Below are 14,693 nucleotides of genomic sequence, written 5' to 3' on the forward strand. Positions count from 1 at the left end.
AGAAGGAAGAGGAGGGGGTAAGAGAGTGATAAGAAGGAAAAAAGCTTTTCTTTGGGTTTTGTGGACCTGAACCTGTATTTTTTATAGGTTCTCTTTCTTACAGATGCAAAGGAGAAACAAATCATTTTTGAGCTGGTGCTACCTACTTGTAAGAATTGCTCCAGGTCTAAAAGTGAGGTTGCAAGCAAGCGAATATGTAGTATTTGCTCAGATTTAAAAGGAGGGAATCTTTAAATGCTATGTGGAAGCAAGTTTTCATGATAGTCTTTCATGGTCATGACTGAGTTTTTGAGCACTATCCTATGTTTATAGGATAGATGGGAGCTTTGGTCATTTAGATAAATTAATAGTTTATGGATGCTCATTGTAAGTACTAGCCCCAGGGGACTCTCCCAACATGGTGTTAGGCCCTCTCCCTTCTCCAGGGTTTTAATGCCCGGCTGGGAAGGGCTGGTTGAGAATCTCGATTTGGGAGTTGGCATCTGTTGCTGTTGACCCAACCACTTTGTCATTCATGAGTCGAATTCAGCAGTTTAGTGACTTTGTCTTTTGCTCAAAACTTTCAAGAGAAAGATCTGGTTGCTACGCCCAGACCTTAGTTTCCTTTGCACTAAAAACTCTGAGAAGTATCTGCGCCAAAATACCGTTATCTACCGTGAGTTGTTGGAAGCCATGCTGTGTTTCAGAAAAGGCTGCATCTTAGTCTTTATGACTAAAATTTTGAGTCCATTTGTAGATACTTTTTCATAGGTATGGAAGTTCAGATTTTTTTTTTTTTTAAAGCAACTTTTGTGTCCCACGTCTACAAAGGTAGAGTCTCTCTTGCTTTACAGAGCTTGGGAAAACCTACTTTGGTCTTAGGGATGAAAAATCGCACTCTAACAACTGGTATTTGAGGCGTGCAACTTGAACAGCAATATAGTGCAAGGCAGCACAGATAACTTCAAAAGACAAGACTGGGAAAGGGAGCTGGTTAGGAGAGTTATAAATATTATAAGCAACTGAGGAAATTGAATATGAATGTATTAACTGTAGTTAGGTGGTTGCTAAAATGCCTGAATAAAACTGTGTCGCCTTTTTAGCTGGGAGAAATGGCAGGTGGAGGAAACCTGCAGTGTCTTTGCACTTCCATGCAGTATTTCTAGAGATTTTTGAAGGATTAAAGGTTTAAACTTTTGTTGCCTAGAGGCACCCATCACAAAATCCTCTGCTCCTGCTCTCCTAATTCAGCCTTTCTGATGCTTATTAAAATTGCACAGCTAGAAAGGAAAAGGCCCGACAGCACTGCTGCTCGAAGGAGAGGAGGATGAACTGAAGGGAAAGAACTTGCGTCGCTCTTCTAGTATTTAGTGTAATGATCTTCAGTATTACTTAAAATCAGGGTGGTTTTTATTTCTTTCCCTAAGAAGAAGGGTGATTTCAGATGCGGTGTGCTGTTAGTGTGTAGTTGCTTGGTCTGTGCAGGGCCTGGCAGCGCTGAGTCAGGGTTCAGTTCTGCGCTCTCATCTTCTTGCTGTATTTTATTGAATCCTTCTTGCACAGCCCGTGTGTCTAGACCTTCTAAATGTTGATTCTGTTTACTTTTACTATTATTTCAACTGTTAAAGTTAATGAAGAAGCGATTTGCTTTTCCCTGTAAACCCTAAAGAATTGACCTGCATAAAAGCTGTATGGCTTGCTTTGGTTGCCCGAGACCTACACCTGCCTGATAGTCGTTGCCGAGAGCCTTGCAGCCCTTGTTCTTCATGGATTCCCCTGTGCCACTGTATTTTCCTATTTCTGAGCCTGTGATATTGCTATCTCAATAGAGATATCTTGGTTCTGTGTTAGAATATTGAGAAACGAGCCTGCAAGCCATCCCGGTAACGATGATAACTCGGCTCGGCTTCGTGTGTGTAGCTGTTGCGCCTGCACTGAATTTACCTGGTGTTTGTTCTCTTTCTGCCAGATTCTTCTTTATAATCTGGAAACAAGTCAGTGTCTAAAGAAGCTGGGCAACTCATTGGGTGACTTTACATGTGTCAACCTCCAGGACAGTCCTCCAAACATGCTCGTTACAGGCAATAAGGACAGAAGGTAGGTAGTATCGAGAGCAGTAACCCATCTCAAATTAGCTTGCTTCATGTCCTGCTGTCCTACATCTGGACCTGCTAGAATTTGTTTCTCCTCTAATGTTTCAAATGCAGCCTGTGTGAACTTCAGGAACAAAATATTAGGTAATAGTTGGATGTGGCTGCCAGTTTGCTTTGTTTCGGAGAGCTCCATGGGAAGACTTTCTTTTTAAGCCATTTGGTGGACGCAGTTGGTGTACGGCCCAGCGAGACCACTTGGAATATCTTCCACTTCCCCACCACCACCCGCAAAATTAGTTTGGCATTTAAAAGCTCACTTTCTGATATTAAAAAAATAACCTAAGGGATGAATCATGTAGGATGAGAGGGGTCCGTCTGCCAAATGATGTCAAGAGTGTATTTCGGAACACTGTGATGTCCCTCAGGTGACAAAAAAAAGAAGACTTTCATATGAACAGATTCCAGCTTCTATTTAGCTGATTAGCAGCTTTCTCTTTAACTCCTTGGCTTGGGGAGTAGGATTTTCCCTGCACAATATCTGGTGCCAGGAATGGACGCACTGGGAACAGTCAGTGCGAAAGGATTAAAGTGCTTAAAAAGACCCTTTGAGTCCAATTTTTAGGTTTTCTCTTTTTGGCTAGTTACTTGTGGGGTCTGATCCAGTGCACCAAAGGAGATGTGGGATGGCGAGGAGCCAGTCTCTAATGGCTCCCTGTTCCTTCCCTCCTCCTCCCTGCGCTGGGCATCGGGCTGCAGGTGGTGGTCTGGTGTGGTGGTGGGTATCAGCTTGTAAGGCGGATACCTTCCTTTGCCAAATCCCAGACCTCTGTCCCGCCAGTGCAGCAGCTTGCAAAAATGATTATTTTGTCAAACAGCTTTTTTTCCTTCCCAGTGAATAGCCACTGCAAGCAAACCTCACGCTTTCCTCAGCAAAGAAGATAAAGGAAATATCATGCAAATATCAGTTGCATGGATGCGTGCAACCGAATTCTTGGGAGGTTTTTTCCTAGGAAAGCAGATAATGGATTTTCCGAAACACCGCAGTAAAACTCCGTTGTCCAATGATGAAAGAGTAAATAAAGTTGATATCCCTTAAGTGAGATTGAAATTTACTCCTTTTATACTAGAATAAATGTCTATGCCCTTTCCCCTCAGTTTTTCAGTGCAAGAGTTGACCGAGTTCAGGGTTGGCTATCACTGAAGTAGCAGCAAGTTGGGAATCAATAGTTCAGCAGATAAGTGTGGGATCTAGGAGACATGAGCATGTGTAGCTCAAAGGTCGGTTCCTCAGGTGCTGCTGCACGAAGGGTGTTAATAGGTGCTGGGCATCCACAGGTGGGAAGTGACTTGAGCCTCAGTGGCCCTGGTATGGAGCAGATACTCTAAATGGGGACCTTTGCCGTGTGAATTCAAGCTGCTGATGGCCAGTGGGGAAACGTCTTGTTGGAATTAAATGAAGCGTTTTCAAAATCTTACTGATAGGTGCTATTCTTTTATTCAAAGCCATGTTTTTGAAAAACAAAACAAATGACCCCATTTGAAGTGGTTTTGGTAGGATCTGTAAAATCTGTGGTTTCAAACAGAGAATACTCCTGAAGCATTGGCAATATATTTGATTATTTATCTGTGCTTCACACTTGTAAGAGAGCTGAAACAGGAAACATATGCTGATGCACTGCATGATAGCAGCTTTTTTTTTTTTTTTTTTTTTTTTTTTTTTGAAGGGACATGAGACAGTGAATAGCATTGGGAAAGCAAATATGAGGCAAGTCCAGCGTATAACACTGCTGGAAAGTGTGGATGGAAAAAATGTCTTCCATCTTCCCCTAAATGTGAGTAAGCTTACTTCTGGAGTAGTCTAACACGAGAGTCAAAGCCTGGTCACAAGAAACCTTCCTTGCGGCTCCCTTGAACTGGGAGGTGTCTGATGTGCTCCCACTGAGCCCAGCTGTTGAGGCTGGGCCATGCCAGGTCTGCATTAGAGCATCGCATTAGATTTGCAAAGTGCTCTTCTTTTTTTTTTTTTTTTAAAGCACATCTAAACAACTGAAGTGTGCCGCCGATTCTTCCAAGGGTGTGCCAGAATGGACACCTGCCTGAAACCTGGGCCCTTGCTAATGAGATAACCAGGACACAAGCAGATCTTCATTTCCAACTGTGCTCACCAAACAGAAGCAGCTTTGATTGTCGTGCAGAGCACATGCAGCAAGACGGGGAGAGCGCTGGATGCGAACCCGTCCAAAATACCCCATCCCTACCCAAAGCACAGCTCTAATGCGTAGCCAAAGCTTCTCCCTGCTGGAGTTGGAGGCAGCAAGAAGTTATTTTCACCATCAGCAACGGTCCTGATGAGGTTTTCCGAAGGGTTTCTGGGCTGCCACACAGAGCGCGCTGCTCTCTCTGTTCCAGCATGTTTTTCTGCATGTCAGATGGATGTTGCTCTGCTGGAGTTTTGGACTGTTCTGCTGCTTTTTATTTCAGTGGCTGAAATGTGTTATTTGTAAAATTGTATGATGCAATCTTTATTTGAGAAAGGAAACGGAAAGACTTTGCAATGCTATTAGGATCGTAGCAGGGTATTGAATGAAATGCAGTTAATGCATTGGAATGAGTATGTTTTGGGCTTTTGGGGGGTTAATGTATACCTGATGGTTTCATTCTTTATAGCCATCAGCTGGGGACAACTTTCTCTGGCTTCTTTTCAACTCTGAGATCAGTATTTCCTCTTTACTGCTGTTTTCACTTACTACCCTTTTTTATTCTCTCATGTACTTTGCATTATCTCCTAATCTTGGCGTACAAGGGTCAAAAACAGTCCTCCTTTGTGATATGCACTGGATTGAAAACTTTACACTTTACACTAGCTTTCTCATATATACTTCTGTGCTTAAGTGAGCTGACTGATTTGGTGTCAGGTAATCTCTCTTCCCCCACCGGCCCGCGAGTTTCCGCTGTCTGTCGCTGTGAATAAGGAAAAAGAAAACCCATAACTCAGTTACTCTTCTTGGAATGAAACTTGTTGCAATTACAACAGAGATCAGAACTTTTATAAATGTGTAGATAAAATAGAAGTTAAAACTGCTGTCTGGTAGAAACTTTGCTCTCCTTCACCACGGTCATAATAGTTATGCAGAGGAAGGAGCATCTGGTAGAAAGGAGAAGAAATCTTTTTGCTAATCTTTCTCCTGTTTCTGTATATTCTGAGTGATCAATAATTTCTGAAAATCAGATGTGTCTAAAAGGTGCCTGAAGTCGCTAGTTCCATTATTGAAATCTTTTCGAAAGCGGTGCTGGGTGCTTGTGGGTATCTCGGTTTCAGTGTTGGTTATTAACTTGGTTTTATGCATAAACCTATGATTCCTTTGATTCTCCTTTTGAATTGCCACACATTTAGTCCTTTCTTTGATCTTCGTAATAATATTATCCCTAGGCCTTAGTGGGCATCGCTCAGGTATGGAGGGGAAGGATATTTTATCAGTACGCCAAACGCATAGTCCTCTCCGACTCGCTGTAACAGCTTGCGAGGCACGGATAAAGGAGCTTTCTGGACGTTTCACTTAGTATTCCTATCGCCTAGGACTTGCAAAGAGACAGCAGGCTCCTGTAGGATGGGTGAAGCCTCCATCAAAAAATCGTAGAACCGATGGCAGGTGTCAGAGTGAAAGTGCCCGTGGCACGCAGAAGTGTCAGGAGCCGTGACTGAGCGAGCCGGCGTTGTGCGAGGATCTGGGCGAGCAGGCAATACCGAAATGAGCTCATGGCCTGTGCGGCATTTCGGTATTTCAAATAGTATGCGGTGTTTCAGATTGTTCCTGTATCCGCGTTGCTTTTTCCCTGGAGAAGACTGGGTGGATCACTGGCTCTTTAGTCTCAGTGGAAATGCACTGAGTATCTCAAATGGGAAAAGAGAGTTTTAAGAGTCTGTGTTCAGCCATCAGATTAAGCTACTGGGTGGGAATGTGGGACTTCTGCTATCCCAGGAGAGCAGCGTAGCTGTCCCAGGCATATTTTCCTAGCTGTCCAGATCCACAGCTGCACATCCACAGCTGCTTTCATCTCTGTTCTTCACTCCCTTTCGCTTAGGGTCAGGGTGTACGATCTCCGCCAAAGCGAATCCCTGTGCTCCCTCTACGCCCACCACCTAGGGGTGTCTGCGGTGCAGATGGACGACTGGAAGGTTGTGAGCGGCGGAGAGGAGGGCTTGGTCTGCGTGTGGGACCAGCGGATGGGCACCAAACTCTGGGAAATGCACGCCAGGTAATTTTGTCTGCTTTTGGGGTCTCTCTGCAAGGGTACTTGTGGCATGCAGCGCACAGGAGGAACACGGGAATGGGATGATCAGGACCAAAATGAGAGCGGGCCCATGCCTAAAGCTTCTGAGAGCAGCGCTGCAGTTAGATTAGTTTTCATTTGATACGGGAATCGGTTGCCTGCCCTCCTGGATTCTTGTGCTTGTTTCTGCCTGTGACCCATAGCTTTTTTACTCGGAGGTTTTTTACTCATTAATTAAAGGGAGTGCTTTAACCAGTATAAAGAAGCACGGAATTTTTTTCCTCTGGATTTTCTGCAAGACTTTGTTAGTCTTGCGCCCACCACACACACACTATTTACTTTATCAAATCTCAGATTTAAAACACTGGACTTCTCGCCGTTTTTGACCATCTCTGTTCTCTCTGCTGTGTCTTTGCACGATAGCTGGCTTTCTGTGTGCTCATTCGTGCAGCGTCTCAGCAGCAGCGAGCAAAGCCAGATGGGTGGTTAAACTCAGGGACACTGATACTGTAATAACGGTTTGTACTGAAAGTACAAGCGGAGCTTAGTCTTCTGTCAATTCTAGGATCCTAAGTCGCTACAGCCAAATTACGGTTTCCTGACCGAGGAGAAATTCCCAGGGAGTTATCCTTGTCCGAATGAAGACCTCAAGGATTTAGCCCTTAGCAAACCTGAGTGATACCTTATTTTTAATAAAAAGAAAAAAGAAAATCAGGATTTCTCTGTTCACTTTATAAGTCTTTGCCAAAGAGGAGGTAGATGAGATATTTACGGCCTCAGGAGTTCAGGTTGGAGTGGTCATTGATTAATAGCAGGTATCTCCTTCTCCTGTGACCCTGTGAATTGTAAAGCGCATCGTGATGCAGCTGATGCATTAAGGACAATATTGCATTGATTAGCTCCTGGAGCAGCACTAACGAGTGTGCCAGGGAGGGCGAGCACTGCAGATCTGCTGGGCTTTGGGGATGGAGGAGGAAGTGTACTAAAAGTGAGGCCATTGGATTAAACACTTAAAGTATTGTTTAAGCTGGGCAGGAATCAGAAAGGATCACTCCAGTGAGTAGTCGGAAGGGTTTTCCTAGAGAGAAAAACTGTGTGAGAGTTGTTATCTGTGCCTGTAATCCAGTGTCACGTATGGAAAGGAAGGGCAGAAGCAGGGGAGGTGGTAGGAGACACGTCATGGAGATGGGACACTTTAGTCTGAGAAGATAAGGGACTCCTACTTGACAGTAAGTGCTGTTACCAGGGGTGTTTTTTTTCACCAGCGAGGGGGAAAAGGAAAGAAGACTAGATCTCTCAGCTTGTGCCACTTAAGGGATTTCTAAATCAGTGGTAGCTCGGTGCTCTGAAAGGGGGGTGCGAGGGGCCTGGGTGCTGCTCACGTCGGGAGGTCCCGCTTTCCCAGGTGCGTGCTGCTGCGTTCCCTAAAGCAGGCAGCGCCTGCCTGTTGTCGCCTCGCAGGGCTGCCAAGCGTCTGAAATATTCTCCAGCCTCTACTGTGTTCTGGTAATAGTCCACTAGATGGTGATAAAAACTGTGTTTATCTATTTCAGATATGAGCAAAAGAGCCAAAGGTAAAATTTCTGAGCCTCTAGCCATAGACAAAGTGCTGAATTAAATGAATTCTTGTCTAATCCAGCATGATTTCTTTACTGCACTTAAATTTTTTCAGAGCCTGTTGCGAGTGGCATCTCACCTAGTGCTGCGGTTTGTTTTTCAGACATCCAGTCCGCCATTTATGGTTTAATTCTCATAGTCTCATCACTGCGAATATCCCCGATGAGAAAACCCCCCGGGGCGCCAGCATCCTGGACGATGACCTAACCGCACACCGCAAGTGAGTAAGCTCGCTCTGAAGGGTAAGGCTTTGGGCGTTGCAAAGGTCAGCTTTAAATATGTTTTAAAAATGGCACACAAAGCACCCGAGTCATGACGCAGAGCAGTAACAGAGAGGTATAACCATGTAAAAACAATGTAAAGATAAACCTTTCAAAACCACTGATGCATTGGCCCTCTATTTACTTCTGAGCACAGGAGAATGTGTTTCTTTTTTGGCAGATGAATATAGATGCCACTGAAGCAAGACAAGGAATGCAGTTCTTTCCTTGCTTTAAATATTGCTAATGATACCTTCTCCTAAAGGAAAACTGCTGGTATTTAAACTCTGGACTTTGCTATTTGCATCTCAGATGACTGTTAGCACTTCTAATTGAACTATCAAGCTGCAATGTACTCATCCTCCCCATTCCTGAGTGGATTAGAGATGTTTCGGCAGATGACAGTTATGTCTCTGCATTGCTAAAGTGCATCATTCACAGTTCATTTTACTAACTTTGTTAGTTTCTCCTGTTGAAATATGCAATTAAGGTAAAACGGTATGGTGTCCCGGTTGTGTTTTGCCCAGGCATCGAGGAATCATCTACGCCTACGAGTTCTCGGCGGACCAGCTGGCTGTAGAAAGCGTCCTTCCTATTTGCCGCTCTTCCTACGATGAAGTGACTGGTTACAACTACAACATTGGTCTCGCGGTTCCCTATGATAACATTTAGGTAGCTCACTTTCAGTTGGCTTCTGTGGTCCAGCTCCCTGCCGAGCACGTGGCCAAAGGGAAAAAGGGACAACGGCCAAAAGGTTGCGTCGGCTGCAGGCGCGTTTCATGGGCTGCGCCTTTGCTGAAAACTTGGGGCGTGAGCAAGAACGGAGAGTACGGCTGCCCTCAAGGGCTAAATAAGACTAAAATATGTAGCTATGCAAACGTTCAAAGGTTCGCTGTTGGAGCGGAGAGACCAAAGAGCGAAGGGGAACAGTATGCCTCTGCGTAAACAAAATTGGTCGTTCCCACTGCCTGTGGGAAAAATGCTGCTGATCCCGTCTTGGCAGCGGACGTGCTTTGGTCAGGGAGCAAGAGCCCTGAGCGGCAAGCGGCTGTGATCAGGGGAGGCTGGGAGCACACCGGGGAGTTTGCGCCCTTTGGATGCCTGCCTACCCGGAGGAAAAAAGAAAAACAAGGACTTGGAAGAAGTATCTTGCTGTGTCACATGTTTGAAATTTCTTTCCTTAAAATGAGCTGCTGATTCTTTTTTTCCTTCAAGCGCATCTGAACGTGTCTGGAAAAAGCCGAAAGGCTGCCTTGCTCGTGAGAGGGGAGGTGGATGGAGAGGGAGGGGAAGGCTGGCCTCGTCCCGGCTGGATGCTGGGAAACTCAGCGCCTCAAGTTTGTTTTTAAATAAATTATTTTTTAAAAATCTCTAAAATTCTAGATTAAATGTTTTCTAATGGTATGTGTATACATGTGTTTGTGGCTTTTTGTTCTCATGTCTTTTAAGGTGAACTGTGCATTGAAGAAAAGGCCATTGTGTCCCTGGCTAGTTGTAAGGTACCTTCTGTGTTGGATCAGACCCTTCCACTGAGTCTGAAGGCTTCGTGAGATGGCCTTAACTTGCGTTTCTGGGAGCATCCTTCCTTCAGAGCTGGGAACTGATCGTGTTGGTTTGATGAAGCAGAGGGATCCCTCTGCATGGGTGTTCGCACTAACGCTTGGGAGAAGCATTCAGGCTGAAGGATATAATGTGGTTCTTGCGGGGACACTGAGGACTTAAGCTTTATCTTAAACACAGAAGTTGCACTGACATGGCTAGAACCAGTTTGGCTGAAGAAGTGCTGAAGTCCCATACCGATATGTTTTACTGGTTTTTATGGTTGTGACTTGCACTTGTAAATTTACTGGTGCAATCCAAAGCAATATAAATCAAGTTGAGATTGAATCAAGTTGTAATGCCTTTTTGGTGGCTTAATGAAATCGGTTTAAAAGTACACTTGGTTAAATCCCTGTGAATTGGTGTTCAGGGGAGATGTGCCGGAACCCGGTGTCTGAGAGGAACTGGCTGGACTGAGACACGCAGGAGTTGCTTGGGCCAGTGCACTGAGGCAATTCCTGGAGACCCCAGCCTGCTTTTGCCTGGAAAGGGAAACAGTTCATGATCATTGTATTTGGCTTGCGGTGGTTTCCCATGACCCCTAAGCCAACTTCCGTGGGCGTGTTTGGTTTTAAAGTTTCCTTTTCCTCCTGATGGGCTGTTGTAAGAAATGCAAAGGGGGAAGTCATTCAGTCTGACCAATAAATTTTATCTTTTCAAGAAGTCTTTGGTCTTTTCTTTCCTCTGCCATTCTGGGAAGCCAGCCCCCTTCCCTCGTTCCTGGTAGAGCAAGAGGTATGGACGGATATGTAGCGTGGTTCAAGACCTTAGGTGAAACCTGTCGAACAAAGAATAGTTTCTTTATCACGAGTAATTTTTTTGGGTTGGTCTAGCCCTGGGTCTTTTGATGTGGCTGAGCGTAGACAGCTTCCTCCTTCATTGTTATCTCCCCATCGGTGCTCTGTGACCTGCTGCCCTGCCTTGCTTAATGGACCCTTGGCTTGTTACCGCCTGCCTTGCTGTCTCGGGGCTGCTTTGTTCTTTCTTCACCTCCCTGCTGTAAGCAGCAGATACGGCTGTCTTGCGCCAGTGTCCTGGAGTTCACCTCCACACTTCCCCTCTTTCTCTGCTGCTTGTGGCAAAGATGTCTCTGCTTTCACTGTTCCCTAACAGACTGTGGTGGCACCGAGCGGCTGGAAAACCGATGCTTTGCAGCATCTGTGTAGGCAGAGGTATCTGCTGAGGAGGGTTTGCTGTCTTAGGCAGGGAAGACACACTAGTAATTAACTCACTGGGGACCAAGCATCGACCCGTTTGGTTAGTGGAAGACTTGCTGTTAACTTCAGCGGGGAATGGACTTGCCTGTCCTTGCGGCTGCCGTTTTGTTGGACCGCTGCCTGCCTGCGGTTCCCGTTTGCTGGGCAGACTGGAGGGCGAGCCTTCTAGTCCGTGTCTCCTATCGCTGGAATTCATTTGGGAAGGTCATACCGCAGTGGAAGGTTGTGGATATATTTAACGTGGATTCAAAATGCAAATGAGGACACTTAGGTTGTTGGAGAGTATCCATGATGGGAGTTTAATTTTTGTTTCTGAAAAGGGATGTCGTCTTGTCCTGCTTCACTAGGCAGTCACTGCCGTTGTACTGAAGTGGATGCCGGAGTGTGCCAAATGCAGTAGCGACTGTTTACATCTTCTCGTGTTTTCACTGACACATAAAGGGAGCCTGGCTCCAAAAAACTTCAAGAGCAAGAATGGAGTCACCATCTCGTCTTCATCAGATAGATACCACCTTTGGATTTCCTATCCGGGCACTCCTGCTGCTACACGTGCATTTCTTTCCAAGGAAAGAGATGTCCAACTTCAGGAGCAGCAGTTAGGGCATATTGGACCAGTGTCGCTGATTGACCAGGCAGAGGTCAGTCCGAAGGCTCACGTGCCATAAGATGGTGCTGTGTGCCACGCCGACTACCATGAGTTGGGCTGGGTAGTCGCAGGTAGCTACAGAATCACAGTAAAGGAAGGAGTAATAATTTGGGCTAAGGAACCTCAAGAACTTCTCTTTGTTTCTGTTCTCGGCGGCAGTGATGCTTAGCGAGAGGGAGCACGCGTTGTCTTGGTGAGAAGGATCGCTGGACGTGAAAAGCGTTCCCTGTTTTATGCAAGGAGAACGGAAGATCGGAGCAGGTGGCTGTCGCTGGATGGCAGCCTCCAGCTTCTTCCAGGTTGCAGAGCTCTGGCTCTTGCTAGCGGAAAAGCGATGGGTGGCGAGTAGCAAAACAGCCTTGAAGCGAAGGACAAAGGTAGGACATAAGCAGCTCCAGTGCTGTCTTAGCCAGAAACTCTTGCACTTGAGGGAGGCTTCACCAAAGTCAAGATGGAAAAAGCCCAGCTGTTCCTCCCCCTACGTTGGGTCCAGGCCACCAGGAAAGGCCCCAAGAGACTGCTTTTTGGTGCTGACGAGCAGGGGGTGCAGTCCCTGCTGTGACGTTATTCCCCATGCAGAGAGCGGCTATGGGGCTCTCTAAATCCCATCCCCTTGCCTCTAGTTTTGGGCTCCACAGGTCACCAGCTTTCCCCTTGCACCCTGCATGCTTTCCTGCTCCCAGCTTCTGCTCTAGCACCTGCCTTCCAAGGTGAAGCTCTGTAATTCCCTGTCGTGACTGCTGTGCTTGGAGAAGGGTGAGCATGCGCTATGTGTTAGACACAGCGGTGTGAAAAATATAGCTCTTTCTGCCCCTGCTCTGTCTTTCAGTGATGTTTGACCGATTTCCCCCTTCTGTGAATGGTCCTTCAGATGCTAATTCTGTTCTATAGCTTTTTAAGCAGCCCTCTGGCCATATGGGTCAGCGCTGGTGCCTTCCCACCTCATACCAGTTGCTTGTAGCTGTGGTATTTTTCTCTGCTGCTGAAGGGGCAGATGAGGCAGCAGTGGTTGGAGACCCCATAAGCAGATGCAATTTTGATGGACTAAGCAGTAGAAACTAGAGGGAAATCCCTGTTGTAGAGCAAGCGTCCTGCCATTTGCAGAGTTCTGGCTGGAAACGTGGACTTCCAGCCTCTGTGCAAGATGTGCCTCTAGGGAAGATGCCCGTGGCTTGGGTTCAAGTGCTGAAGGAGAGACTTTCAGAGGATGCTGCTCGAGGGAAGGGGAAGCTGCTCGAAACTTCTCCTGCTGCTAGCAGGCTGCAGGCGGCTGCCCCGGCTCCATCTCTGTGTGCTCCCAGGCCGCCTTTCCTGCTCTTCCTGCAGGTTTCCTCTGTGCTTCAAGCAGTTCTCAGTCTCTCCCGCCTTCTCCAAGCTCCAGCGTGGCTGTGATGGGTGGCGGGGAGGGAAGGGAGAGGCTGGGGTCCCTGGTGGTAGCTGAGCAGCTGATGGTGGGCCTTGTCCTGGGTCAAACAACATCTGTTCCCTGTGAGCCAACAAAAAAGTGGCCCATGATACCTGCTCTCCATGCGTGCAGGTCCCTCTGCCCTGCTGATCCCTGCCAGAAATCACTGCGCTCTTTGATGCTCTAAGTCCCACCTTCATCATCCTTTGCCAAGATACCCAACACGCTGCGCAACCGCTTCAATTTTCCAACTGCCGCTTGCTGCCTGCCGCTGCGGGCCGTCGCGGAGGAGCCGCCGAGCGCGGAGCGTGCCGTGCCGCAGCAGATCACGCAGCGATCTGGCAGCTCTCGCTGCGCCCTCTGACAGAGCTATCAGCCCTCAGTGAACGCGCTGCGCTTTGCAGGACTTTGCTGGGGCGGAAACCTTACCCTTGCCAAGTCTCCCTGGGCGCTGCCAGGTTTTCCGCGTGTCACGGAGCTGCGATCTGCCACCGGTTTTGCTGCGCGCAGCTCGAGGGCTGCGTGACCTGCCCTGCCCTGGCTTCGTGCTGCGGCGGGGAGGCTTGTGCCTTCCCCCCTGCGGGAAATGTCTCTGCAGAGCAGGGTTTTACAGTCCCGGGGAAGAGCCCAGGGCCGCGGCGCCTTGGTCTTATCGTCGTTGCTGTGTTCGGGGTTAGGATCTCGCTTATCTTCCCCGGTCCTTCCCGCTCCGCTTTCCCTTTCATCCAGTTTGTATAATCCTCCCCCCGCCTGTTTTTTTTTTTTTTTTTTTTTTTTTTTTAATCCGCGTTTCCCCTAGAGGAGACAGAAGCAGAAAGCAAAGCACGTGCAACCGGTTTGCCCCGAGTCCTGGCGCCGGCGGCGGGTGGACGGGAGCAGCAGGGAGCGACCGGATCCCGCGGCTGCCACCGGCCCGGCTGCCCCGCAGCAGCCCTGCGCCCCGGCCCTGCTCCCGCGCTCCCCTGCGGCCCCGCAAAGCAGCCGGGGACGGCGGCAGGGAGAAGAATTTCACGCTTTTTCCATGCTTTTTTTTTGCCCTTCTACCCTTTTTTTTTTCCTGGTGGTGCACGGTGCCGGCAGCCCTTGCTGGCTGCAGGAACGGTGACATCTCTGCAAGGAAGATGCGAGCGGGGGGGGCCGGGACTGCGCTCTCCCCTTTTGCTCAACCCGCTGCCCAGCAGCGAGCGCCTTTGCCGGGGCGGTGCAGCCCAGCTGGGTGATTCCTTGGGGGAAAAGGGTCTTTTCCCAACCGGTGCCGGACAGGACTCAGCCAGGCAGCAGGGAGATCACAGCCCCCTTGGTGCATCTATATGCTAATTCCTGGGAGAAGGGTTTTTTTTTTTGTTTGTTTGTTTTTGTTTTTTGTTTATTTGTTTATTTTTTTTGGGGGGGGGGAATGCAGTGAGCAGCCAAGGTGCGGGGCCAGGCTGGACGCTCTGCCCTGCTGCCCGCAGGGGAGGGAAGGATGCACGGAAGGGCTGGAGGGGGGAGGAGGAGGAGGAGGAAGGGTCCTGCCCCGATGCGCTGGCGTGTGCAAACGCGGAGCTGCAGGAGGGGAAAGGGGGGGGGGGGGGGGGGGGTCCATCCCTGCAGGTCCTGCCGAAG

At 48.0% G+C, this 14,693-nt stretch overlaps 1 protein-coding gene across 2 annotated transcripts in view; it reads left to right on the top strand.

Moving 5' to 3' along the window:
* Positions 1-10,483, top strand: part of FBXW8 (F-box and WD repeat domain containing 8) — a 51,155-nt gene extending 40,672 nt beyond the window's left edge. For both annotated transcript variants that reach the window (XM_064522315.1, XM_026119121.2), the window contains exons 8-11: positions 1,949-2,076; positions 6,156-6,329; positions 8,065-8,181; positions 8,749-10,483. In XM_064522315.1, the coding sequence (XP_064378385.1) occupies positions 1,949-2,076; positions 6,156-6,329; positions 8,065-8,181; positions 8,749-8,893 (564 nt within the window). In that variant the 3' untranslated portion in view covers positions 8,894-10,483. The remainder of the gene's footprint in view (positions 1-1,948; positions 2,077-6,155; positions 6,330-8,064; positions 8,182-8,748) is intronic.
* The last annotated feature ends 4,210 nt before the right edge of the window (positions 10,484-14,693 follow it).

Source organism: Dromaius novaehollandiae, chromosome 17 (assembly GCF_036370855.1).
Source record: "Dromaius novaehollandiae isolate bDroNov1 chromosome 17, bDroNov1.hap1, whole genome shotgun sequence".
Lineage (NCBI taxonomy): Eukaryota > Metazoa > Chordata > Aves > Casuariiformes > Dromaiidae > Dromaius > Dromaius novaehollandiae.